The sequence below is a fragment of the Nyctereutes procyonoides genome, unplaced genomic scaffold (assembly GCF_905146905.1).
Source record: "Nyctereutes procyonoides isolate TBG_1078 unplaced genomic scaffold, NYPRO_anot_genome, whole genome shotgun sequence".
In the NCBI taxonomy this organism is placed as follows: domain Eukaryota; kingdom Metazoa; phylum Chordata; class Mammalia; order Carnivora; family Canidae; genus Nyctereutes; species Nyctereutes procyonoides.
In genome coordinates this window covers 21585328-21613052 of record NW_026575049.1, presented here as the reverse complement: position 1 = coordinate 21613052, position 27725 = coordinate 21585328, and the positions used below count along the sequence as shown (strand labels likewise).

At 50.7% G+C, this 27725-nt stretch overlaps 1 protein-coding gene across 9 annotated transcripts; it reads left to right on the top strand.

Moving 5' to 3' along the window:
* The first annotated feature begins 42 nt into the window (after positions 1-42).
* On the top strand, positions 43-26570 carry FAM118A (family with sequence similarity 118 member A). 9 transcript variants are annotated; one of them, XM_055329070.1, is made up of 9 exons: positions 43-120; positions 9574-9629; positions 10420-10672; positions 15001-15222; positions 17375-17503; positions 19063-19348; positions 21158-21190; positions 22057-22140; positions 25373-26570. In XM_055329070.1, the coding sequence occupies exons 2-9, from the start codon at positions 9583-9585 to the stop codon at positions 25390-25392; spliced, it is 1074 nt and encodes a 357-aa protein (XP_055185045.1). In that variant the 5' UTR covers positions 43-120; positions 9574-9582; the 3' UTR covers positions 25393-26570. The 9 variants fall into 9 exon arrangements, with proteins under 9 accessions (XP_055185045.1, XP_055185041.1, XP_055185049.1 ...); XM_055329066.1 differs by having other exon boundaries at positions 10417-10672; XM_055329072.1 differs by having other exon boundaries at positions 44-135.
* The last annotated feature ends 1155 nt before the right edge of the window (positions 26571-27725 follow it).

Below are 27725 nucleotides of genomic sequence, written 5' to 3'. Positions count from 1 at the left end.
GCTGCGCGCGCAGCCCTCGCCGCCGCCGGCCCCGCCCAGCCGGGGAGCGCGCGGCCGCCCAGAGCCCCGGAGCGCGGTGCACCGCTGAGCGGGAGGCGGCGGCGGGAGCCGGGCCCGCAGGTGAGGCGCCCGCAGGTGAGGGGCCCGGGGGGGGGCGGGGGGGGCCCAGAGCCCCCGCGGTCCCCGAGACCCCTCCACGCCGTTACGGGCCCCCCGCCCCGAGGCCCTTGGCAGCCCCTGGCCTCCCCGACCCCCGCCGCTCCCAGGACCCCGGGGCCGCAGAGCCTCAGGATTCCCTCCGGACGCCGGGACCCCCCCGAGGGCCCCCGAGGCCTCCCGGGGCCCCCTGAGCACGCCCGGGTCACCGCCGGCGCGCAGGCCCTCGGCGCCCTCCCGCGACCCGGGCCCGCGCCTCCTCTGCCACCTGTCACGGGCTCCGCGTCCGGTGCCCCCCCATGCTACGGTGGAGTCGGGGCGGCTGCTGGGTCAGCTGACGACCCCTTGCAGCCCCGCCGGGCCCGTGACCTCGGCGCCCACGTTTCCATTTGTGTGCACTGCTGCTTTGAGGCCGGAGCAGCCACAGTGATTAACTTTTAATGCTGTTGCCGAGACTCCTGTGGCCCCGCAGAAGAGTCTAGAGAAGCCATCTGACCTCGCGGAGGAGGGGCAGCCGCGCAGGTGGGGAGTTGGAGCAGATGGGGCTCCGAGGTTGTCTCCTTGGCTTAATTTTTTCATTTGTGGAATTAACATATATATGCACATATATATATATATATATATATATTTTTTTTTTTTTTTTTTTGAATGCCCAGTAGTTTCCAGGAATTGGCGCCGGAGCCAGAGATGCCAGAGTCCTTGCTCTCAGGGCCGCAAGTGGGCAGGGTCACCTGGGGGAGGACCGTGAAGCAAGCAGGTGGTTCCTCAGGGTGATGATCACCGCGTAGGCCTTGAGCCCAGCTGGGGTGGGAGCCTGATTCTCAGGAAGTGGTGTTGGGGAGAGGTCCCTCAAGAGGGGAGGGAGGCCCACGGCTAACAGGTGCGCTGATCTTGAAGGTTGAGGTTGAGAAGTTTGCCCCAGTCCTGGGAAGGGGACGGTGTGTGAAAACGCAGAGCGGTGTTGCCACCAAGCACAGCGGATTTTGGAAGCAGGGGTGGCTGGAGCCGAGAGCCATCCCAGGGGCCGGCTGCAGATGAACTGCCGCCTTAACAGAAAGGTCGTCAGGGCAGGATTTGTAAGTGGGGTGAATCCAGCTTTGTTCCCTGAGACTCATGCCCTTGCTCCTTTCCTGAATTGCAGCTGCTCCTATCGTCCGAGGAGACAGTGACGGGGCTCAGGGCTGAAGGAAGGCAGGAGTTGGTCAGTGGGGAAGACTGAGGGAGATTCCAGGGAGACCAGAATGGGGAAATCAGGAAGTTTGGCAGAGTGCAGGGTTTGGGATGCAGAGTGGGTAAAGAAGAGGGTGGGCAGGGGGGATCAGGATGCAGGCACGGAGTCGGGGCCCGCTGAGGGGTTTAGGGGAGTGGAATGGTTTTTGTGTTTATAGCAATCACTGGCTGTTGCAGCGGGAGGAAGCGAGGTGAAAGATCGAGGGGTCCCGGACCAGGGTGGGGGCAGTGGAGACCTTGGCTGGGCCTCTCAAGGCTAGACCCCAGAGACTGGCGTTCAGCTCTTTCCTGTCTTAGCCTACACTTTCCTGCCTGGAAATGGACTTTGGAACTTAGTAGTCCCAGTAGGAGAGGTTTTGTCCTTTTCCCCAAAAGGTGGGTGGTCTCTGGGGCTTCGGGGTCACTGCATCGGGGTGGGAGCCCAGCATCCACACAGGAGATGCACACATGGCATGGGGTGGGAGAGGAGGCAGTGTGAAGAAGCAGGTTCTTGGAGATGGAATAGGATACAGGGTTTGGAGTTTGGACTTTGGACTTAGGAGCCCTGAGGAGATGGGAAGTCCATGAAGGAGAGGCAAGTTCGATGGGTCCTGTGCTCTGGAGACTGTGTGGGACTGGAGGCAGGGTGGCTCTCAGGAGGACACAGTCTGTGGCCTGGAATTTCACGTGGTGGTGAAAATGTTCTGCATCCGTGCTCTGCAAGGCACTAGCCCCGTGTACCTAGCAGGCGCTTAAAATAAGGCTGGTGGGACTGAAAAACTGGATTTGTAGATTTATTTAATTTTAACTAATTAAATCCAGGAAGGGCAGCCAGTCACATCCAGGGTGTAGTGGGAAGCATACTGTTCTAGTCTGTGTTCTTTGAAGTGTTACCTTTAATGTTTCCAGCAACCCTAGGAGACATGACATAGGATTCCTTTTTTACAGATAAAGGAAATAGAGATCCAGAGTAAGTAACCTATCCCCATGTTAAGTAGTACAACCAGCGTGGGGTGTGGAACTCCTCTTTCCACGGACCCTGTTTCCTCCCTGCCAGGAGCCTGGAGCCTCTCCTTGCCCGGAGACAGAAGTCCTTTTGAGGCGGCCCTGGTTTCTGCCCAGTGCTCCGGGTCTGGTCTGTCCAGGCCAAAGTCTGTGTGAACTGTGGGGTGGTGAGCCAGCCTAGACCAAACAGAAAACTGTTGGGAGCTGCTGCTTTTGCCTGCAGCTTCTTCCTGCTGCCTCTTAGACCTTCATCACGGCGGCCGTTGCTCTTAGCATTTCTGGAAAGTGAGCTAAGAAAGCAGGTGAAACTGCAGGTCAGCTAGACACCGTGGCTTGTTACCTGTGAGGAGCTGGTGGTACAAAAGGTGCCTTAGATGCAGTGAGTACTTGAGATGAAGCTTTGCTCCCATGGGGGAGCAGGTAATGCTCCAGGATGCAAGGTCAGGGGCCATGAGGCAGGAGCAATTTTCTAGCTTGCCCCTTAGTCCTCGGCGGGGGGGTTGGGGTGGGGAGGAGGAACTAAGTCACTACCTCCCAGAGTCTTCATTTTCACTTCTCTAAAATTAGGGCATCTGGCATCCTATAACCTTTTGGATCCCCCCAGCTCTAGAATTCTGTAGTGTCACATCTCATTAGAGGTTTACTTTCTAGAACATCTCTTATTTTTCTTGGGATGGCTCAACGCCGGTGGTTCAGCCTGCTTTTGGCCTTTGTGGTGGTGTATCTTACCGTTATTGGCTTATCATTAAGTAACGTGTCTATTTGAGTTAATTTGACGCGTCTCATCTGACTGACAAACTAAAACAGCAAACACTTCAGAGGTTGCCAGGGTTCACGATAAAACATCAGGTATGTTTGCCATCCTGAGCTGGGCTCAAGTCAGGAGAAAATGCACAGGACTGTATTCACCATGGTGACCGGTCTCTGGGAAAGGTTTACCGTTGGCCTCGCCCGATGGGGGGCCATAGTAGTGAGCACTTCGCTGGGTTACTGATGGGATGAAGTGAGATGATGCACGTGAAGTACTTTCCCCTGAATCTAGTAAGGGTACGGAAAATGTCACTAACGAATGTTGCCGTTTGAACCAAACTGTGACGTTCACGTTTTTATGAGTGGTGGGTTTTCTTGTCTTCCTTTGGGGTATATGCCCAGGCAACGCTAGAGGCATTATAACTGTTAAAAATGCAAACAAATGAATGCATTATAACTGCTAACAAGACGCATTTTTTTCTGTTGTAATTTATTTTGACCACTTTTAAAAAAAGATTGGTTTAGTGTCAGGTGTTCAAATCAAGGTTCTGTGTTTTCTGTAAAATGAAGAAGAACCATTCATTGTAAAGACCCCTTGTTAGTAATGGCTGGGAGGAAGTTTGACCAGAACTGTGGCTAAGTGAGTGTGTGGTTGTGCTTGCCGCCTTGGAAACCAGAGCCTTGAGCTGGGAGCCCCCTGATGCTGAGGGCAGCCATCTGCTGCCGCGGTGGTTTATGGTGATCAACGCTTTACAGCCGATCAAGAACCTTTTTGGTCGTTGACTCAACTGAAGTTTGTGCAACAGTGAGTGGTATGGGAGGTGGAATTCCCAGCTGACACGTTTGGAAACACAGGTTCACAGAGAGATGGCCCCTGCTCCTGAAGTGGTGGCATTTTCTTAAGTCCAGATCTTGTGTTTTCTCTGTAGCGGCTCCAGGGCTGCCCCCATATTGGGGTTGCTGTGGTCTCAGGGCTAAGCCTCTTGTAGTTCTGGAAGCTTGCTGTCCATTCGCACCTTGTTTCCACATCAGGCGAACTTAGTCATGCTAATCAAAGTCACCAGAAGCACATTTATCACTCCCAGATGATTCATTTGTGGTTAGAAGTATGGCCGTCAGATGTACTTGAAAACTTTTGTTACCCAGTGATTTCTGCTTTTGCGTCCACCACCCCCACGTCTGCATGCGGAGCCAGGTTGCTGTGAAAAAGGCAGTTTGTGGGAATGACATCAGAGTAAAAGGAGAGGACAGTATTAAATACCAGTGTTTGCGTCAAGAGCTTTGGTAGCTGCTGTAGTGTGCCCATAGGTGGAGACGCACTGGGAAGCGCTTGCTTTATGGCTTCCAGGCTTGCCTTGGTGTAGCCAGAGTACAATGGCTAGGTTTTGGCCTCCTCTTAGGATTTTCCAGTCCTTAGGAACCACAGCAGATTACACTTAATACTAATACAGTTGACCCTTGAACAACACAGGTTTGAATGTGTGGGTCCACTTACACGCAGTTTGTTTTCAGTAAATACATTGGAAATTCCTTTTGAGATGTGTGACAGTTTGAAAAAAACAGACAAGCCGCAAAGCCTTGAACTAAAAAAATTCAGAGACAGATATGTCATGAATGCATAAAATAGTTGTAGATACTAGTCTATTTTGTCATTTACCACCATAAAAGATACACAAATCTATTATAAGAGAAGTCAAAATTCATCAAAACTTACAGACTTATGACTTCATTCTTGGTCAAGAGAATGTAAATAGAGATGCAGTATCAACTGTAACTGCATCGAATGCACTGCAGGGATACTGTACTGTCCTTATTAGGTGGCTGCTTCCTGTTGCTCTTGTGGCGAGTTCAAGAACTGCCCGTATCTGCCTGAAATGCCGTGTGCACTAATCTCGTGAATGGTTCATCTCTCTGTAAACTTTGTGGCTCTTTCTATTATTATAGTTTTGGGGAGTCAAAAGTTAGACGCAGCTTTTCAAGCATGCAGGGTGCCTCTACCCCGTCCCTCCTCCCCATTTTTCAAGGGTCAACTCCATTTCCGAGTCTCTGTCTTTGCTAGCAGCACGTTTATACATGATTTCTCAGCCTGGGTTACTTTGTAACAGCGGCAGGGCCTGACTGTGGCTAGTACCTAATACCCAGGCCTTGCCCTGCTGCCAGTCATGTATTTCCACATGTCCAGGGAGCACCTCATTCCATGACTGTGGGTCGGCTACAGGTGAGGGGAGAAGCCAGCTTTAGGAAACCTTGACAGATACTTGCATCTTCCCTTTCCCTGCTGTGTGAGAGGAATATATTTTGAGTGTACATCCCTCTTCACTGAGAGCTCTCATCTCTCTGCTCTTATGCTGTGCCAAACGCCTATCATTCATTTATAGAGAGAAGTGAAGAGGTTTTCCTAAGGATACTTTTGAGGACCCCACAGATTCTCATTTGTGGTTTGTGCTTGTAAAGGGAAAGTGTAGTTTATAATAGAAAATAATTTGTTTCAATAAGTTTTTTGTTATGCTAATTTCACAAAGACTATTCTTGACATTTTATCCCTCCCCCTCAAAACTATGATTGGAACACTCCTTGATCCATTCTTTTTTCCTTCTCTTGACCCTTTTGCCTTTTCCATACCTGCGCCCTTCCTAGCAGTGGAGAACAGTGAGGTAATTCCAACAAAGGTCGGTTCTGCAGATTGGCGTCCGAGCCTGCTCCAGCAGGTCTTCAGCTGGCCTCACTGCAATCTCTCGTGATCTGGCTGATTGGCCGGCACCAAATAGCTCCAGGTAGCCTTTGATGTGTTGGGTGGACGGGTGCTGGATAGTTGGATGGTGTGCCTCAGCCTCCCAGGAGGCTAGACTGTGCATTGCAGGCCCGAGTTCCAAGAGGGCTGGCTCCAGAGTCAAAGCTCTTACGAAATGCTTGCTTGCCTGCCCTCCCATCTCCTGTTGGCTGGAGAAGTCACACAATGAGGTCCAGAGTTAGAAGTGTGGGGCCTCTACGTAGGCATGGTCAGGAAGGATGATGGCAGCGGAAGGTCATGAACCATCTGGCACAGTGGGGTTAGGGAGTTGGGAGGGGACTTTGTCTTGCTAGTTGTAAATAACAAGGGCCATGTTCATAGTTGATTCTCTTGCATTGGACCCAATGTGGTGAACATTTATTTTGTGCTGGATGCTGGCAGTCTCTGGCTACTCTGAAGCTAGTTCATAAAATACTTATGATCTCAGATTTTAAGCAGAAGACATCCTGTGAAGACTTTTATTCCTGGCTTTAGATGAAAAGGACAGGAACTGCTTCTACAGATCTGTGTTGGGCCAGAGTTTGCTTTTAGGAAATGCTGATAGGTCCTTGAAAAAAAAAAAAAAATAGGTTGCTATGATGACTTGGCTTTGGGCCTACAAACTCTGGTGACGGCGTGGTCACCAAGGAAACCAAAAGATGCAGCTTCTCAAAGGCTTTTGTTGCTGCTGTCTGGAATCCGATTGGTTTAGAAGAGTGGTGTTGAGCATGGGAGCAGACCAGCTGGGGCTTGCCATCCTGCCGGAACTTCTAGGATCTGGCACTAGTTGCTTTGGAAATCTCCTACTTGGCCCTTGGTGTAAGAAGAAGGAGATTTGGGGGTACTCTCCAGATTCTGGTGAGATTTGGCCCTGATGAGTACTCTGCCGAAAGAACAGGAAGTGAGGTCGTATCTCCAGCCTGCAGCGTTAGAATGAGCCGTCGATGTCTAAATATGGGCAGCTGTGCAGCTCATCACAGTGCTTGTGTGGAGTCTTCATATAATTGGGGACTTCCCTGTTGGCTACTTTGCTTCTTAAAGATGCACAGTGGTGTGGAAGTCTAGAGGCACATCTATCTGCCTGTTGAAGCTGGAGCTTGGGATTCGGTTGAGGCGCTGAGGGGCCAGCTCCTGACTTTGATCAGGCTCAGACAGAGAAGGAGGTTTGAGCATCTGGACCAGCAGCAGACTGCTTTGGAGGGCGAGCTGGGATCTGTTGTGTGTAAGTGTTCAGTATTTACAGGGATGAATTCCCTTGGAAAACTTTGAAATCACGTAATTTGGGAGTTAAATCTTGTCCACCGAAGTTTGAATTGTCCATACTGTTTTGCAGATGTGTAAATGCAGTGTTTGGGTTTCCAGTTTGTGCGGGTACAAGCGGTTGCACAAGAATTGAAAGAACTACAGGTAGATTTGTAAAGGTCTTTACCATGGAAAGAGATTGGGGCATTTCTTAAGTCTTTTGGTTGACCAGTGACTGCTTAAAGATTACTCCTAAGATGTTATGTAGAGGAGGCTAAGATAAGAGGCTTCTTCCCAGGAGTAACTATGTCAAAGGGATGTGCGTTATTTTGGGAGGCAGGGGCGGGAGGCCATTGGATTAGTCAACTGATAAGCATCTCCTACTAACTTGTCCAATAGGATCGAGTAGGAATGAGTCTCAACTTCCATCCTGAAGTGGGAGGTTAAGAAAGCTGCCTCATTGGCAGGTCAGAGCCTGAGCTGTTTGACTCAGCAAATTGAGCCTCCAGAGCTCCTTTCATATGAGAGATTCTCAAGCTTTCAAAACTTGGTCAGTTAGCCACATTTCATATTTTATAGATGTTAAAACAGGATTGGTGAACAGTTAGGTCAGCCATTGAAATCTCAGGGCTGGGATCCAGGGTGTCCAAATAGAGTGGAAAGCCCCAGTATGTTACTTTCCTTAGAAAATATCTAGTAGGTTAAAAAAAAAAAAAGATTTGACTTTGATGGCTCTGATAGTAACTTTTTTTCTTAAAAAGATTTTATTTATTTATTCATGATAGACACAGAAAGAGAGAGGCAGAGACACAGGCAGAAGGAGAGAAGCAGGCTCCATACAGGAAGCCTGATGTGGAACTCGATCCCAGGACCCCAGGGACTCGATCCCGGGACCCCAGGATCATGCCCTGGGCTGAAGGCAGGCGCTAAACTGCTGAGCCACCCAGGGATCCCCTGATAGTAACTTTGTAGTGGAAGGAGGATGGAGTGAAGGCGGAGAACCAGCCCTGACTTTGCCAGCCTCTCCCTGGACAGATGACAGGCATCTGTTAGCAGCATTTTTCTTGCCTGTGTACTACGATTTCTTAACATTTGGGGAAAGGTCACAGACACCATTGGGAGTTTGAAGGAATCTGAACCCTTTCCCCGGGGTGGGGTGGGGCGAGGCGGGGTAGGGTAGGGTAGGGTAGGGCACGGTGGGGTGGGAGGAGGCATCCAGGCGCCTACATTGTGTGTGCATTGTCAGGGGATACTCTGAGGATCCCATTTAGCTCTAAAATCTAATGATCCTTACAGGGAGATTAAGCCTGTTTACTTACCCTGGGAAATTATTTTTGGTGACCTGGTTCTAATTGAGATTAAAAAAGACAAGACTACACACGTAAAAAGGCGGATTTCCGTCAGGGCTGGTTAGGATCTGGTGAAGCAGGCACTCACATATTCTGCTGACTCGCTTTTCTGAGAGGTAGTTTGCCAGTATGTGCTCAAGTATTTTACAGTGTTTATATTCCTTAACTCAGCAATTCTACTTCTCAAAAAATCTCTCCTAAATAATTCCAAAATAGATAAAAAATCTTTGCGCACAAAGATGGTTGTCAGGAAGATGCTTTGATTATAATGCATGGAAAACAGTAGGCTATGGCTTTTGGACTCCAATGAGAGGAAAATGTAAAACATCTAGAAGGCAATATACACCTGTTCACAGCAGTTCGTGCTGAGGTAGTGGTTTATGGGCTTTTTAAACTTTATTTTTCTGTTTCCTTGTTTACAGTAAATATTCTGGAATTGGGGTAAAGTGATTCTGCAAAATTTGTAGAACATGGAGGTAGTACGGCAATAGAGACCTAGCTGGTTTAAGGTTCTTGTTTTATGTAAAGCTAAGAATTGACCTTTTATTTAGATAATTTTTTTGGACTGGCTTTCAACACGGCCGAGGGGGCTGGGGCCTGGGAAGATTTGCTGAGGGGGCTGGGCTCCCTTGCACTAGGGCCCTGCCCCCTGCAGAGCATGCCTGTGCCTCCCCCCTAAGAAACCGCTTCCTGGCTCTCCTCTGTTGGGCCACTTGCCCTTCTTCCTTCTGTGATAAGTCATTTGTGTCCATGTCAACTGGAAGCAGAGTCATAAAGGGGGCGGCAAGGGGACACCCACCCCTGAGCCCACTGCACCGTCTAGGTGGGTGTGCGTGAACTTTCATTCCTTTTCTGTCTGGCTTAGAGCTACGGGGAATCTGAATAGGAGGCTTTGCCTGGCCTGGGTGGTGGGAACCGTGGTTTAGGAAACATTAGGGAAGTATGTGTTTTGTCTATGACATTTTTTAGGCATTCTAATTTAAATAAGGATCCAGGACCTTTGATTTTAATTCCAGCTTGAACTCTCTTCCATGTACTAATAAAAGAACTTCTATCTGGGAAACGGAAGTCACTTCTAATGTTTCTCTTTAGGATTTACAGATGGATCCAGTGGAAAAGACAACAAACAGAAGTGAACAAAAGTCAAGGTAAATAAAGTCAGCCACATCTTCACGCAGGTAGATAGCCTCTGTCACACGTCTCCTGAGGTGTCATTTATATTTAACCTGCCACCTGCAGAAGCAAATGTGGAAGCGGAACCTTGTGTCAGGAGGGAACGTCTGGGGGCTGTGCGGCCAGCCTTCACTGCGATGTAAGAAACGTTCCAGAAGGCAGTTTCTTCTTTGCATAAGGAAACGACTGTAACCTGGTCTCCAAACCAAGCAACGAGTGATCCCAGGGTCACCTCGGGGACTGGGGTGCCATGCTTCACTGGAGAGCACTCTTTGACCCCCAGTGAAGCACGAGTCGTGCTTGTTCAAAGTGATGCTAGATGAGGAAGTGTTAGCTTGGGAGGGGCTGGGGTGCGTAAGAGGCAGAAAGCCAGCTCTGGCCGGGAAGTTTCTTACCTGGCACTGCAAGCAGGGATCGTTTTTGTCATCGTGGTTAGTATTTACAGGCTCTTGGCAGCTTCAAAGGAATTAAAACTGCTAGCTTTTTGTTCACATATATATCACTTAAATATGTGCTTCACACCATGGGGGACTCAAGATGAATAAGACACAACTGTCCCCGGGTCCCAGGAATGAGGATAGGACGTGTAAAATAAATACACAAAAAAGAATAACGTGCAGGCTCTGTCTTCCGGTGGTGTGAGTGGGGGCAGGGGGCCTGTGGTCCGTCTGACCTCACAATTCGTAGATATTCCTAGACACCATTTTCCTCCGTGGGTGCAGTACTTTCCACATTGACTTCTGTTCTTTCTGTTGCTTTAAGTAGAAAGTTTCTGAAAAGCCTCATCCGGAAGCAGCCCCAGGAGCTGCTGCTGGTCATTGGGACGGGTGTCAGTGCTGCGGTGGCGCCGGGAATCCCAGCCCTCTGCTCGTGGAGGAGCTGCATCGAGGCGGTCATCGAGGCTGCTGAGCAGCTGGAGGTGCTTCACCCGGGGGACGTCGCAGAGTTCCGCAGGAAAGTGACGAAGGACCGGGACCTGCTGGTGGTCGCCCATGATCTGATCCGGAAGATGTCACCTGTAAGTCTTTTTCAGACAGGCACTTCGGGTTTCCGCGGGGTAGCGTGGTTCTCTGAACCTGTGGCCGGGTTGGGACCACGTGCTCCCGACCTGGGACCCTAACGTGGACACTTCTTTAAGCCTATGTCATGTTTAGTTCTCGGCAGAGTGAGGCTGCTGGGCCAGAAGCTTCTGGTCCACTAGCATAGCACCTCTCACAGCAGTGGTGATGCCAGGCGCACGGTGGGGCTCCTCAAGGAGTGTGTGCTAGCTTGGGCCCGAATCCATGTGGGGCGTCTGGGATAGGCTCTGGGATGTCGTCATGCTGTACTAGGGACAAACCTTAGGATTTTGTACTCCGCGGAGGGGTATCCTTGAGGTGTATTTTGGTTTAAGTGGGCCAGCCGTGTATCTTCAGATGACAAGTGGTTCCTGCCAACTTTTGAAGATAGGAAAAGGTAGAGTGGCTTCGTCGGCAGGTGGAAGTGGTCTAGTAGAGAGGAAGGGTGGAACAGTGGGCCATTGCCGAGGGATGCCCTCGAATCAGGCACTGGTGCAGGCGTGGGGTCTGCCATCAGCCGCTGCTTGGCCGGGTTAGCCGTGTGGACTGGTGTAGACGCTGGAAGCTACATAATGTGGTAGAGACTCGCGGCAGGTTTCTTCTCGCTACTCGAGTATGTATTAAAGCACAGCCATCCTCTGAGGGTTGGGGTGGGGGAAAGCATTGGAGGTGTTGCACAGAAAGCATGAAAAGGTGTCTTTGGGGTCCCTGGGGAGACTGGAAGCGTTTAGCTGCTGTAGACACCCCAGCTTGGCTTACAGATGATCACGTTTTTATTTCTCACATAAAAATCTGGGCCAGCAGCCCGGTAGAGCAGGTGGCGTGCCAGTGTTGGGGGCCCAGGCCCTGTCCTGCTGCTCTGCCGTCTTCACCATCCAGCTGGGGGGAAATGAGGTGAGCTCCTGCCTCCTCCCCTCAAGGGCCTGACAGGGAGCCACATCTCCCACTGCCAGGTTACACATGGCCCTGCCCGGCTTTCCAGAGCCTGGGAAGGGTTTTCAGTGGGGCAGCTATCCCACAGGGGGGTGTTCTTTTTTTTTTATAAATTAATTTTTATTGGTGTTCAATTTACCAACATACAGAATAACACCCAGTGCTCATCCCGTCAAGTGTCCCCCTCCGTGCCCGTCACCCATTCACCCCCACCCCCCGCCCTCCTCCCCTTCCACCACCCCTAGTTCATTTCCCAGAGTTAGAAGTCTTTATGTTCTGTGTCCCTTTCTGATATCTCCCACACATTTATTCTCCCTTCCCTTATATTCCCCTTCACTATTATTCATATTCCCCAAATAAGTGAGAACATACACTGTTTGTCCTTCTCCGATTGACTTACTTCACTCAGCATAATACCCTCCAGTTCCATCCACGTTGAAGCAAATGGTGGGTATTTGTTGTTTCTAATGGCTGAGTAATATTCCATTGTATACATAAACCACATCTTCTTTATCCATTCATCTTTCGATGGGCACCGAGGCTCCTTCCACAGTTTGGCTATTGTGGACATGGCTGCTAGAAACATCGGGGTGCAGGTGCCCCGGCGTTTCATTGCATCTGAATCTTCGGGGTAAATCCCTAACAGTGCAATTGCTGGGTCGTAGGGCAGGTTTATTTTTAATTCTTTGAGGAACCTCCACACAGTTTTCCAGAGTGGCTGCACCAGTTCACATTCCCACCAACAGTGTAAGAGGGTTCCCTTTTCTCCGCATCCTCTCCAACATTTGTTGTTTCCTGCCTTGTTAATTTTCCCCATTCTCACTGGTGTGAGGTGGTATCTCATTGTGGTTTTGATTTGTATTTCCCTGATGGCAAGTGATGCAGAGCATTTTCTCATGTGCATGTTGGCCATGTCTATGTCTTCCTCTGTGAGATTTCTCTTCATGTCTTTTGCCCATTTCATGATTGGATTGTTTGTTTCTTTGGTGTTGAGTTTAATAAGTTCTTTATAGATTTTGGAAACTAGCCCTTTATCTGATATGTTATTTGCAAATATCTTCTCCCATTCTGTAGGTTGTCTTTGAGTTTTGTTGACTGTATCCTTTGCTGTGCAAAAGCTTCTTATCTTGATGAAGTCCCAATAGTTCATTTTTGCTTTTGTTTCTTTTGTTTTCGTGGATGTATCTTTGTTTTCGTGGGGTGTTCTATTAATACTGGGCCACTTGGATCTGGGCCAGGGCTGGCCAGTTGCAGTCCCGGCCAAACCTGGCCCGCCGCCCGTTTTGTAAATGAAGTTACTGGTCCACAGCCACACGGATCATTTGCATATTGTGCATGGGGCAGTTGAGTAGTTGTGGCAGAGACTGTGAGGCCCACGTTCTAAAACAGTGGCTCTCTGGTCCTTTATGGACAGGGTTGCTGAGGCCTGTCCTAGGAGGAGGGTGCTGCGTGTGTGGACAGAGGTGTAGGAGTGCTGGGCAGCGCCAGGGGCACCGTTAGGTGAGGTCGTTCTTGTGGAGAGAGGCCAGCGAGGCGGACGCTCATTTAACCCACTTAGAGCGCCCACCTTCGTGGAGACTTGACTACTCTTCACGTGTGTATTTTGTAAAGCTTCATAAGGATTTAAAGTGAGGCCAATCGGAACGACTGTGTCCCCCCCACCATGCTGAGCAGCTGAGAACGGGTGTGGGAATGCGGTGGGGGGAGGAGGGGTCGTATCAGAGTTGCCAGGAAATCCAGCAAAGCACAGGAAGGGGTCAGCAAGGTTGAAAGCTTATTCAAGGAGGTAGTTGCGGTGATAAAAATTCTAAAAATCGGGAGTGTAAGCTGCTGAATGGGAGGAGTTAGGTCGGCAGAGGGGGAGACTCGGGGTACCTGGTAACCAAGCTGGTGGTGTGCTGCCCTGGGAGTCGGGGCTGCAGGGTCAGACAGTGGGAGCCTGGGCCAGAAGTTCTGAAAGGGTCCTGCTCCTAATAGTGTCAGGTTTGGGATGTGATGGTAGGCTGGTTGGCAGAGATGGGATAAGGCCAGTGGAGGAAAGGCCGCGATGCAAAACGGGTCATCTCAGTGGATGAATAAACCAGCAGACACTGTGACCTGACGGCGAGCCATTTCCCCATCTGCCCAGGCCCAGCGAGTGTGAGGGCCTCAGGGACGGCCAGGGCCAGCTTTCAGTGGCAGAAGGAGGATGATGTGGGGGTTTACTGACGATGGACCCACTGGGAACAGAGGAAGGGTTTCCGGGATTGGGGAGATAACAACTGTCAGAAAAGTGCTGGCTGGGAGCCACGAGTGCTCACAGGAGGGTCTTGTGGCCTGTGACATCCACAGAGCTAGATGGTACAGTGGGTGTGTGTGGGGGTGACTTCTGATAGACGGTCCCGAGGGCAGGCTGAGGGATTTGGTGGTGATCCCTCAGCTGGTGGCAAAGTCCTGGCCCTGCTGATCCCGCAGCTGGTGCTCAGGGAATGCCTGGGGGAGGTTCGGTCTTACTGGCGTGCACGACACCTCCTGCCCCCCAGGTACTAGCCACTGCCCCAGGCCTCTGCTCCCCTTCACTGCAGAGCTGTTCAGAAGCACTCTGCGTATTTGCTGCTGCCAGTTGCTTACGTCTCCTCCTGAGCCCACCCCAGCCAGGCTTGGCCCCACCGCTCCACTGAAGCAGCTCTCGTGCAGGCCACGAGTGACCTCTGAGACCGCGGCTGCTCCATCCAGGGGCCGGCTTTCGCTCTCCAGTCATCAAATCCCTCCACACTCGCTGTCAACCCCACTGCCTTGCACCTAACTGCAGATGCCATTAAGACACACTGTTTCCTCTACCAGCAAGAAAGACAAACCAGTACCCCTGCAGCACTCTCGGGGGGAATCTGAAGTCTTTCCTACGCTCTGTGGTCATCAGAGCCTCACGTGATCTGGTTCTGGGTCACCTCACCTGCTGACCTTAGCCATGCTCTCGCCCTGCGACAGGGGCCCCTTGCACACCCTTGGATCTACCTGTGCTGTTGCTACCTCAGTGCCTTTGCACCTGCTCCTTCTTCTGCCTGGGACACGCTCTCCAGAGGCCCCTCATTTCCTCAGCTCTGCTCAAACGCCCCTTCGCAGAGGCCCTCCCTTCCACTTGTCCCTTTGCCCCCAGCAGCACCTGGTCCCCTTTCTCTTACTTTCCCATAACATTTGCCACTGTTGACGAATCACTTACGTATTTGTGCAGGATCTGTCTCCCTCTAGGGTTTCAGTAAACTCGTACGAGTCAGGGGTTTCCTTCTTTTAACGCTGGCGCCCAGAGTATCGCTGCTTAGCTGCTCAGGGGTTGATGAGAGACGATGTTTGTAACTCCTGTTCCACCTCTTCCTAGCGTACAGGCGACACCAAGCCCAACTTCTTCCAGGACTGCCTGATGGAGATTTTTGACAACCTGGAGCAGCACATCCAGAACCCGCTGGTGCTGCAGTCCATCCTCAGCCTGATGGAGAGGGGCACCATGGTGCTGACCACCAACTATGACAACCTGCTGGAGATCTTCGGGCAGCAGCAGAGCAAGCCCATGGAGTCTCTGGACCTGAAGGACAAGACGAAGGTGCGGCCTGCGGGTTCCAGGGCGGGAGGCAGCCATGGAGGAGGTGGTGCGAGCTGGCTGGGGATCTGCGCTGCCTCAGAGGCGGCCCAGGTTTCCCACGGGGTGATGCCCTTCCCGTCTCGCTGCCTGCTCTGGTTTTGTTGTGTGTTCTGTCCTGCATGTCCGCAAGGGCTTCTTGTGTGGATTCATCACAGTCCTCGTGGGAAGTAGGGGCCGTAAGAGTCACGAGCAAGGTCGCCCCTGGTCCTGGCGCCGTGGTTCGGGTGGTCCTGTCCCTTCATTAACAAACTGGGAGTATGCCATATGGAACGTTTTTATCTTGGTTTTTTCCCTTAATATTATACTTTGAGTATTTTGCTGTCCTTAAGCTGTGTTTCAAAGCGTGCTTTTAAATAGCAGTTTAATCATTGAAACATAACCGTTAATCTTTCTCTATTATCGTTAGCATATTTCCACAATTGTAAGTAATGCTGCAGTAAAAATCCTTATGTTTCCATGTCTGTTCTTTAGGGTAGATTCCTAGAAGAGTTGTGGGGTCAGAGGGCAGGAGTATTTTAGATGATAGGAATCACCAGCTGGCTGTCCAGAAAGATAGCGAGTTCATCCTCCCACCAGCTATGTGGGAGGGTATCCACCTCCCACGTCTTGTGAACACACCGTGTTACCAGAAAACAAAACACATTTCCCCTGCTGAGGTGAAAATAGGTGAAAATTTAACATTTTGGTTTTGCCTTGCTAAGGTGGATCATGGTTTCGTGTTATTGACTATTGCTTTTGTGACATGTTTATATCTGTTGCATATTTGCTTAAAGATTTTATGTCCTTACTGATACTGCCCCCACCCCATGTGTCTGCATCCTGAGAGTGGTCTCGGCCAGGCCTGCCCTCCACGCAGGAACCTAAGGCCTAGAGATTATGCCCCCTTGAGGCCCAGAGTGAGTGTGCAGCTGCAGCCAGTTCAGACCCCGGAGCTGCTTTCTTTCCTGCAGAGCTTGGCACAAGTCTGGTGGGCGGCCACGTGTGTCCAAGGGACAGCCTACTAGGACTGTGCTGGTGCGGTCACGGGTCCCACCCTCTTCTGAGCTGTTAGTGACACTAGTCCCCTCTGTGAGGCTTGCTTGCTGTTGTAAAGAGCATCTCTGGAAATGCTGAGGGCTTGAGGCTGAAGTGCCCACTGGCTCATCTGTCTGGGTTGCACCAGTAGAGCCGTTGGGGTTTGTCCAGTTTTCTGGCACCGTGGGGACCACCTGCCCACCGTGAAGGTGCCCCTGGCATGAGGATAAAATTCGGTGTCTGATGTGCCTCTTTTTTTTTTTTTTTTAAGATTTTATTTATTTATTTACTCATGAGAGACAGAGAGAGGCAGAGACACAGGCAGAGGGAGAAGCTGGCTCCATGCAGGGAGCCCGACGTGGGACTCGATCCCGGGTCTCCAGGATCAGGCCCTGGGCTGAAGGTGGCGCTAAACCGCTGAGTCACCTGGGCTGCCCTGATGTGACTCTTTTTAAAGACCTCTATTCTAGATCTTGAAATGAAATCAATATAGAGCTATTTGCTAATTTATTTTATTCGTATGTTTTTTTCTGGGTGTAAACACAACTGCATTTTAATATACACAGCGGTAATTAAAATGCAATGTGTCACTTAGAAGTCCCCTTAGTCTCCTAAAGTCACCAGCCTTGACCGTGTGTTTTGGTCTTGGGTGCTGGAGGTGGCTTCTTCGCAGCTGTCTGTGGCTGTCCTGCAGTCCCCCTTTTTTTTTTTTTTTAAAGATTTTATTTATTTATTTACTCATGAGAGACACAGAGAGAGAGGCAGAGACACAGGCAGAGGGAGAAGCAGGCTCCATGCAGGGAGCCCGACGTGGGACTCGATCCCGGGTCTCCAGGATCACACCCTGGGCTGAAGGCAGCGCTAAACTGCTGAGCCACCTGGGCTGCCCCCTGCAGTCCTCTTTGATGTGACAGGAGTCACCAGCGCCAACAGCTGATCACTCTTAGGCTTTGTATGTAGGTAGCACTATGACGTGAAGTATCTCTGTCATTCTTTCCAAAGAGGTTTGAAAAAAACCACAAATCCAATTTAGGTATTTTTCTCTTCTGTTTTGAATAATACCCGGTTTTCCCCTTTGTCTTGGCTTGATTTCTGACAGGTCCTTCAGTGGGCAAGAGGGCACATCAAGTATGGAGTTCTTCATATTCATGGCTTGTACACGGATCCCTGTGGGATGGTCCTGGATCCATCGGGATATAAAGATGTTACACAAGACCCAGAAGTCATGGTACGGCCCCCTTTCCTTAGGCTTTGGTGGTGTCCCCTTGGTGGCAGTGCAGGTAACTCCCGGCCTCCAGGCATGCCCGCCCTGCGGGGCACACAGCTGGCCCTGTTCTCAGCTGGATCTCCAGGGGCTGGCGGACTCACGCGGTGAGTCCTGAGTGCTCTGCGATGCCCGTGAGCCTCCAGCGTGGCCCGTGGACCCTGCACCATCTGTGTGGACTCTCGGGCCACCACCCCCCACTACCCTTGTGTGTGTTCCTTCAGGCACCTCCTTTCCTTTCTCCACTTGGCAGTCTTTCTCTCTTGCTTTCAAAACCTCATTTTACAACTTCATTCTCTGTGAAGCTGTTTTGATATCCTGGACAAAATGAAGTGTGGAAAAACTGCTTTTCAGCTTTCTATGAAGTTTTTTATTAGTGCATTTAGAAACCACTGTACCTTCACTGAGTCCCTGCTGATCTTGGGGTCAGGCACTCCTGTCCTTTGGCTGACCCGGCTTGTGGCCCACGGCACAGGCGTGGCCTGATGGGTGACTGGACTGGTGCCCCTCCGGGGGTCAGGGACGCTTGTGGGAGGCTGTGAGAATGGCTGGGTGGACCCTGGCCCTCTCATTAGGGTGTCAGATGTCTGAAGTGCTGACTCTCTGCTGCGTGCCTGAGTGACCCCCTGAATCTTTGCCGGCCCCTTTTGCCTGTTCCCTTGGATCACTGTCATGGGTCCCCTCCTTCCTCAGCTCTTTTGCCTTCATTCCCAAAACCCCTGTTCTCCTGACAGCGGTCCCTGGTTCCCATCTGTGATCCATGCAGACACATTATTTTTTTTTTTTTTTAATATTTTTAATTTTTTTTTTATTTTTTTTTATTTATTTATGATAGTCACACAGAATGAGAGAGAGAGGCAGAGACACAGGCAGAGGGAGAAGCAGGCTCCATGCACCGGGAGCCCGACGTGGGATTCGATCCCGGGTCTCCAGGATCGTGCCCTGGGCCAAAGGCAGGCGCCAAACCGCTGCGCCACCCAGGGATCCCTTTTTTTTTTTTTTTTTTAATATTTTTAATTTTTTTTTTTTTTTTATTTACATGCAGACACATTAATTCCCGAGTGTTGGATGTGCACAGTTCTGAACAGAAACAAATGGAATGTCTTTATTTCATGTTATAAGAATTTAAAATTGTACATAATCCCCGAAGATTTGAGTTGCTAGGCTGCACCACAGGATGGCTGGGTGGGTGGGTGGGTGGGCATTAGGCTTTCCTTACTTTGAGGCACAATGACACTGGACATTGATGGGGGCTGTACCCATTACCCTGGCTTGGAGAGGAAGGGGCTCCCACGAGTGCTGAGCAGGGATGTCCGCTCAGCTTGGGCCTCTGTTTGCTGAGTGCTGCGCTGGGTTGACTTGCAGAGTGTGTGCTGCCTCTTGCTCTGTCCCTGGTGTAGCTGGTGGGAGGGGCCCATTGCCGAGCAGCGTTCTGAAGGCGTAGACATGCAGCCGGCACTCGGGCCTAGGGTCGCACCACTTTTCAGGTGAGCATCCGTGGCTCTTCGTTGGCTTTTCCACAGGAAGTCCTCCAGAACCTGTACCGCACCAAGTCCTTCCTGTTTGTGGGCTGCGGGGAGACCCTCCGGGACCAGATCTTCCAGGCTCTCTTCCTGTACTCGGTGCCGAACAAGGTGGAGCTGGAGCACTACATGCTTGTGCTCAAGGAGAATGAAGACCATTTCTTTAAGCATCAAGCGGACATGCTTTTGCATGGGATTAAAGTCGTGTCCTACGGGGACTGTTTTGACTACTTTCCTGGCTACGTGCAGGACCTTGCCACTCAGATCTGCAGGCAGCGCAGTCCAGGTAGGGGATTTCTTTCTTGCTTTTTCCAGGCACGACATTAATGGAGTTCTTTTCAGTTTTTCCTTTTTTTTTTGCGATACAATTTACACACAGAAAATAAAATGGGGATGGAGTTTTCATACCACTAAGCTCCCCAGCCCTCCAGTTACCTTTAAAAAGATGCGTGTGTGAAATCGAAGGTCAAGGTAGTCAGTGTGATGGTGATCTCCGCACAGGACTTGAGCGTTTAAAGCTGTTCGATGGCAGTCAGTGTTTGCCACGCTTCTGGTATCCTTAGCCAGTCGACGGCACACCCCGCCAGCTCCACAGTGGAGACGCCAAAACCCTGGGAAGCGCAGAGCCTCAGTTACCCTGTTTCCTCACTGCATTTTACAAGTTAAAACTGCAGAGGTACAGAATGATCTCATGAAGACTTTTACACTTTTTTGCAAATACCATCTTTATCCCGTTGCGGTGCGTGCAACACATAAGTCTCCTTGGCCCAGCTGCTGGGGACCTGTCAGGAATGACCTCGATAATGGAGCCGGTCTTAAATTGGTCATCCCAACATAAGGTGGTTAATGGCTTTGAGTTTGGGGTCCTAAAACATGGATGATGGCAAACTTGGAAAGGTCTGGACTGGCTGGATTTAACTACAGCGAGAACGTAGCCCCGCTCCCCACCCCCTGGGCAGGGGAATTGGGGGCCAGGGTCACAGGTGACCGGAGGCACACGTGGTCCAGCGGCTCTGTCTCTCCCCGCTAGTCCTAGTGAGAATTGCGAGTAATTAGCATGTGGACCAGTTTAAGTTGCATGTCCGTGAAGGAAAGTAGAGTTAGGGCGTTAGCCCATTTCCTTGGCGGAGGAGAAGCAGGGACAGATGCTCACTCGTAAAACTCTGCGTTTTACATTCTTGACCTTCATTTTCAGTGACAGTATCCATGGCCAGAAACTAGATGATTTGACAGATGCAGGACCAACTCAAAGAGATGAATCACTTGTCCAGGAGCACCCAGAGAGTTTGGAGCTGGGACTGGAATCCAGTGTGTCCCAAAGTAGACCACGGGCCCAGCCCTGGAGAGGACCAGAGGTTACCCTGCATGACCCACAGCCTCTCCTGCCTCTGCATGCATGGCTCCCCGGAGGACCAGGGCCTCACAGACACCCACATGAGCTCGGGCCTCGGGGGGTGCCTCTGGGTGCTTTCCTAACCCGGCGGAGGCCCCATTCCCGAGCCCAGGCAGCTGAGAGGATTTGACAAGCTGTTGGGGCCAAAAGATCTTTTGGACTTATAATTGGTGATCGGGTCCTTCAAGGATGTTGTACTTAGGTTTTTGTTTTGTTTTTTAAGATTTTATTTATTTATTCATGAGAGAGACACAGGCAGAGGGAGAAGCAGGCTCCATGCAGGGAGCCCGATGCGGGACTCGATCCTGGGTCTCCAGGATCACGCCCTGAGCCGAAGGCAGGTGCTGAACTGCTGAGCCACCCAGGGGTCCCTGTATGTAGGTTTTTGAAGTACCTCTCTTGACTGGAGAGGGTGGTGTCCCAGCAATGATGGTCATGATAGTGATGGTGGGTCCCGGACCCTTTCTCCCTGTGGGCCAGGCCAGCCCATGCCACCCCTCCCTCGGTCCTCACAGTGACACTGGGTGGAGGAGAGGAGGGCCGCCTGCTGGCCGTGGTCCCCCGGCTCCCTAGAGCTGGTATTCAGGTTCCCAGTTGCTGTGGCGCCGCCTGAGTAGGCCTGTCTGCCGTCCCCGCCACTGGCCCGAGGAGGACGAGCACGTGAAGTCTGGGTTCTGCTGACTGTTTTCCTTTCTTCTCCAGATGCTGACCGAGTGGACAGCACCACACTGTTGGGTAAAGCAGATCTTGATTTTTACCAGCCTGTTTTTTTTGCCTACACGTTCCATTATCTTCCTGCCACCGTAGAATCATGAAAGTTTCTCGCAGTAAATACCTAGCCTGTATTCAGACAGCCCCGCCAGAGATTGTTGGCCGGCCGTGCCTCTATGGTCCCCGTGACAGTAGAGAGATTAAACTCACGTCCCTTTGGCAGGGGCAGCGTAAACTGGGGTCACTTGCTGGCACCTGACGATACTGTCCCGCAAGCGAGAGATGCAGGGCAATTGGAATGAGAGTCCTATTTTACCATGGGGTCTAAGGCGTAGTAGCGTTGTCCCAGCCCCTTCTGAGATGTTTACTGCAAAAGTTCTGACCTTTTCACATCAAGTTTTTCTGTGTGCTGCTTGCTGGAAAGGAGAAGGTCCTTGCGGCTAGGCTCAACTCTGGCTGTTGACAAATTCGCAAGATAGGACCGAGCTCGGGAGCGGCCAGTGTCTTCCCAGCGGACTTGGTGGCAGGCTGTGCGCTTCGGTCAGGCGGTGGGGGAGAGGGGCCTCTGTGCACCGGCCCCGCACCCTTGGCGGGTCTGGTGCGGGTGCCCTGCGTGTGGTGGATGGGCTTCAGCGTAGAGACCCCTGAAAGCGTCGTGCTCTGCATTCCATTTCTGCCTCCTTTCCCTGCAGAAGGACACCTCTATTAGAGTCACTTTGTCACTTAGATGTGACTCCTGGGTCCATCCTTCTCTTTTGGACAAAGCATCATCTGTGGCACCTGGCAGGGCTTGTTGGCCAGTGCTTCAGTGCAGTCAGATTTATAAACTGGTCCTTGAAGGGTGGATTCTAGAAGAGATCAGCTGGTAAGTAAAGGTTTTCACCTTTCAGGGAATGCTTGTCAGGACTGCGCTAAGAGGAAGCTGGAAGAGAATGGAATGGAAGTCTCAAAACGGCCCAGGCAGTCCGACGCCGGTATGGTGCTTTCCCTGCGGTGGGGCCTGCTGTGGGTTGGCCGCGGGTGCGGTGCTCTCCTCACCTGTGCTTGGTCGGGAGGGCCTGGAGGGGGTGACGGGGGTGGTGCCTGGCATCAGCCTGAAGCCTGTCTGGGTGTCTGGGGAGGCGTGTGATGCAACAAGTACACACACACAAGGTGCACAGTCTTGGGTCAGCCCTCAAATTTCACAGAGCGCATCTGCCACCGGATTGTGTCCAGTTCACCAAGCAGTGTTGTTGGGAGCCTGTCCCCCACCCCTGGCATCTGGGGTTGACCACTGTCCTGACTTAGGTCCCCCCTCCGTCTTCAAAAAAACCACTTCAAATCCTGTTTCTTGTTCCCCTGTCACCGACTGAGATTTACTAAACGGATTATGTAAGTGGGTCCGGTCCATGGCCTCCGGGACAGGGGCTCTGGTGCTGCTCACGGCCTGCCCATCCTCCCGGGGGTCCTCTATGTGGGGGTCCCCTCTGCGGGGATCCAGAGCACCTCCTCTTTGCTGCCCACGTCATGAGTGGGACTCCTGCATCCGCACTGGGCCCTGCCTGTCGAGCCCCCGCAGCCGCCTCACCCCCACGCCGTGTCTCCTCTGCGGGCTGCGCTGGGTGTGGTCATGGCCCGAGCCCACACGAGCCCTCTGGTCGGCCCATAGGTTGGGTCTCAAAGTTGGAAAACAAAAGCACTTTTGTTAAAAGAAGGCAAATATTTTTTTTCTTGGTTCTCTGTCTTGTGTGCAGCGTTAATGGGATTGGTTCCAATTGCAGGACGTTCTCAGTATCAAGGGAAAATGCATTTTTTCGCTTGTTGCATATTGGAGTTACTGCTGTTGCTTTTTAGTTTTTGAGGAGTTTCTAGATTTCTTTTTGCCTTGTTCAAAAAAATCACGTTTTGCGGTGTTTCTAATGTCTCGTTCTGTCCGTCATACTGCCTACCCCCTTCCTGAGACCCTGGCCTGCTGCTCCGCCCCGGGCTGTGTGCAGAGTCTTGCGCAGCTGCCCCCCCCACCCCGCCCCTGGCCTCCTAGGCTGCTGCCTGGGTCTCCCCTCCTGTCCCCGGCCAACCTGCCATGACCCCTCAGGCTGTCCCACTCCGCGTGGGGGGGGGGGGCAGCTCCCCGAGGCCCAGGCGTCTGGGCCCCTCATGGTCCTTACCCTTCACGCGTGGCTGGTGCGTGGACTTCTGCTGCTTCCTTTTCCTAGGGACTCTACTGTCTTACAGGTCGGGTCGGGTTTTCTGTTGAAGAGGGTTTGTTGCCAACCCAGGTCTCCATGACCTGTGGGTAACCTGTTGCTTTCCTTTCTGGAAGCTTTTTCCTCATGTTCAGGTGTGTTTAGGTGGAAATCTTTTCTATGTCCCTGCTGATTTTTTTCCCTGCGTCTCCAGTCCTGGGATAACTCTGGTTTCCTTGATACTTTCTTTCGACTCTGTTCCTTGTTCCTTGATTTCATGGTCCTGGTTGGACCTCATGGATTGATTTACGGTTGATTGATTTCTGGTTTATTCTCTTGTCTTCCTGTCATTTTTCAGTCTTTATTTTTTCAAAAACTTTCTGGGCGGTTCTCAAAATTGTGTTCTAGCCTCTGGTTAAATTTTTGAGAGTTTTAATGTTAATTTCTGGGAGCTCTTGTTTTCTGATTTATTCCCTTTCATAGAATCTTTTTTTTTCTCCCATGACAGTGATATGTTTTCAAATCTCTAGAGATTCCCACGTTATCTGACTCTATTCCATTCCTAAAAACATTGGGATTGAGGATTTTCAGATAACGGTATTAATTTTTTACTACTTTAAGAAAACTTAAGCAAAATGCTCTTAAACACTTCTCTAAGAACCCACTGAGATTCTCAGACTACAAAGCATATTGAGTGTCAGGTACCTGTTACTCAACATTTAAATTAATCCTCAGTGGGTATGTATGAGGAATGCTGCGATGCTGCATTTTCCTTCTACATCACAAGGAACATGTGCTGTTGAAATAGTCTGTTATTGATAGAAAGATCCCTAATGAAGCAAATAACAAAAGCAATTTTTTTAAAATTTTTTTTTTTTAATTTTTATTTATTTATGATAGTCACAGAGAGAGAGAGAGAGAGGCAGAGACATAGGCAGAGGGAGAAGCAGGCTCCATGCACTGGGAGCCTGATGTGGGATTCAATCCTGGGTCTCCAGGATCGCGCCCTGGGCCAAAGGCAGGCGCCAAACCGCTGCGCCACCCAGGGATCCCCACAAAAGCAATTTTTAAAAGCGGCTGCGCAGGGTCGTGCCCGAGCAGGACTGGTGGCAGGAGACAGAGGCTGTGGAGGCTGGAGGTGTGTCTGTGAGCCTTCTTGAAGGACACTGAGCCACCGCTGCAGCAGGTCCTCAGCACACAGACCTGTAGGGGGAGAATGCTACTTCAGCATTTGGAATACAATTCTTTGAAGTCTTTCGGCAAATATTTAGACTGAATTCAGCCAGTAGGGACATCTGTAACCAAATAAAAATGAAAGAAATGAAATGAGCACTTTGACTCGTTTCTTCCAGGACAGGTGGTTTTTTCCACTAGGCTCTTTTCCTGCCTCTTGTTTTTGTCCTGTCTGGGCTCCTTGGTCACTTGTGATAATCAGGAAGGCAGACCTGGAGATGCTCCGCCCGTAGTGGTGCTGCTCTTCGTGCGGCTCCCCCTCCAGGGCCGCCTCCGGATGGTGTGGCCCATGTGGGGCGGCCCACGTGGGGCAGAGGGCTCACTGGCTGGGGCTTTGGGGGAGAGCGGCAGTTGAGCCAGTGGGGCCCCCAGGATCCCCTGGATGCCAGCACCCCTGCTCTGGGCAGTCGTGTCTCCCTAGAGAGAGCTCTCTGGGTTTGTGTTCCACGCTCTGGCTGTCCCTGTGGGCCGGCTGTCACCTGCACAGCCATCCCGCTGTGGACACTCCTTGGCTATCCAGTGGGCTATCATCTGAAGGTTGAAATTGTCCCAGCCTGGTAACAGCCACCTACTCCCTGTCCTCTCAGAAGGAAAAGGGCACCCACATCTACGGGTGCAGATTCCCTGCTGTTGTGTACAGGTCACAAAGCCATTTCTCAACAAGGGCTACTGTTAACATTATGGAATCACTTTGAAAGTGTGTAGCATGGAAAATAAACTCGACAGTGTCTGAAATGGAGATCCTCTTGCAAATACTCCTTTAAGCTGAGTTTAACATTTCTGTATTCCTTTCATTTTGTTGAAACAGATGATGCTGGAGGGTCTTGAAATGTTTAGGACCAATAAAACCTGCAATGTGAAAACCAGCCTTCTGTAACCACAGTGCCATAACCTGAACGCTGAGGAATGTTCAAGAATTCCACGTGGGATCTCTCACTTTGAAACCATCCCACACCCTGGAAGAGCCATGTGGCTGTGTGGCCTCGGAGGCTGGGTGCAAGTTCCACTGTGTGGTTTGACTGTTCGGAAGGGGAAGCACGAACGTCAGGGTTCCCGTGAGGCCTGGCGGACACCTACCTCAGGGACCACTAGCAGCGGGGAGGGAGATCCTGGGCCTCCTGGCTCCTGCTCGACACACTCCCTTTGTCAATGAAAAGGGGAGGGTGAGGACTGTCTAAGCAACAGTAGTTGCCAAAGAGGAAAAAAAAAAAAAACTAGACACTTAAAATTTTCTAATTTTTATGTGGAAACCTCTGTTACTGTAGAAAAAAAACTTAAAAGTTTTTGTTGCATTGTTAAATAGTAAAGTGTGTGCAGGTGCTCCTTTGAGGCATGGCATCTGCTGCTGAGAATGGTATGTTTTGAAAAAGAAAGAGCAGCTCATGGGCTTCTTTGGAATTACCTAATTTTAGTGACTTCGGCTCCAGAGCTGCCCCAGAGCACAGCAGGCCTGACGGCGGTGGAGGGGCCCCAGAGGGCAGCTCAGTGCTGGGCGAGTCCGCACGCTGGCTCACAGCTGCCAAGCTACATGTGGAGCACAAGACCAAGTTTGCAAATTTTAGTTACAAATTTCAAGCTTTCCGAGTTTTTATTCCATGGGGTAAGGGCCAACCTTTCTGTTCTTGTCTCTTAAAAGTCTCTTCCTGTGGCCCACTTGGGGTTTGCATGCAGCGAGGCCAGCAGAGCTTGTAGAGGGCCTGTGGCAGTGTGAGCCGTCAGGGTCAGCCGGGGCCGAAAGCGCTGGACTGGGGGCAGTGCTTTCGGACCCGGCTTGCTCTCCTTGCAGGGGCTGTTATTTTTGACGTGATGTTTCTTGCCAAATCTCATGACACTCCCCATTGATGGCGCTGGAGCTCTCCCAGGTATAAAGTTAAGAATAGGAAACACAAAGTTGGTCGGGATGTGTTGTGTTCGAGAGAGAAGCCAGAGACCCACTTAAGACTTTCTTTTTGAAGCATGAAAAATCTTTTATGTTACTCTGGTCCTCAATAAAATGTTAACTTCAACTTTGTGTGCTCAACTTCAGTTATGACAAAGCTTGGTGTGATGTAGTTAATGAGAATGTTTGCCCTGAGCTCTCAGTTGTGAGGTCAAATGACTACTTGAATGTGTGTGAATTTTTTAAAAAGCAAGTATTTGAATTTGTTGGTTTTTTTTTTTTTTTTTTTAAATTTTTTATTAATTTTTTATTTATTTATGATAGTCACACACAGAGAGAGAGAGAGAGGCAGAGACACAGGCAGAGGGAGAAGCAGGCTCCATGCACCGGGAGCCCGACGTGGGATTCGATCCCGGGTCTCCAGGATCGCGCCCTGGGCCAAAGGCAGGCGCCAAACTGCTGCGCCACCCAGGGATCCCAATTTGTTGGTTTTTTAAAGACACGTTTACAAAGTGCAATCAGCGATGAATGTTTGCATCTGAAAGTTGGTTAGACGCAGGGCAGACAAGCATGAAAAGTGATGTGGAACAGGATGAGACTGGAGACATAGAAGTAGCTCAAGATGAGCGCTGAGTGCCATGCTGAAGGGTCTGAGGGCTTCTTGCTGTAATGAATGGGTATATGTAGTCAGTTCTGCTAATGCTTATATTAAGATGCAAATGCATTCCAACATGATTGATCTGTTCGAAAAAATTCGAGCATCACTCATTTGTGTATAATTTCATCACTGAGAAACACTGGCTCAGGGTGATTACAGGATGGCCCTGTAGTAGCACCCTGCCCGCACATTCCCCATCATCTGGTGGTTTGCAGGAATCGGGGTGCATTGTGCTCTAACAAAACAGACTGTACTTTGAGGCATCACTGAGTGAGAATGGCCCAGGCAGCGATAAGGGACTGACTGCCCTGAGCTCATGTGGCACTCCAGGGACATTTCAGCGTGATGTTGATGGTTTCCAAGGCAGAGAAAGTCTGTGATTTATAAGTTATTCTGGTGTTTTCTTAAAAAGGGAACAAGTAGAGTGGCTTCTGCTGACTAGTTGATAGAGATTGGCTGGGTGAGGGCAGGAAGCATCTCTGTGACTTCAGTCTACTTCTTGGGTGTGGAGTGCACTTTGTTTACGTGCAGTGAGTGGTATTCACAAGTGATTGCATTACTTCTTCAGGAGGCTGCTCCCCAGTTAGCACTTGGGTCTAGACCTTTTTTTTTTTTTAAGGTTTT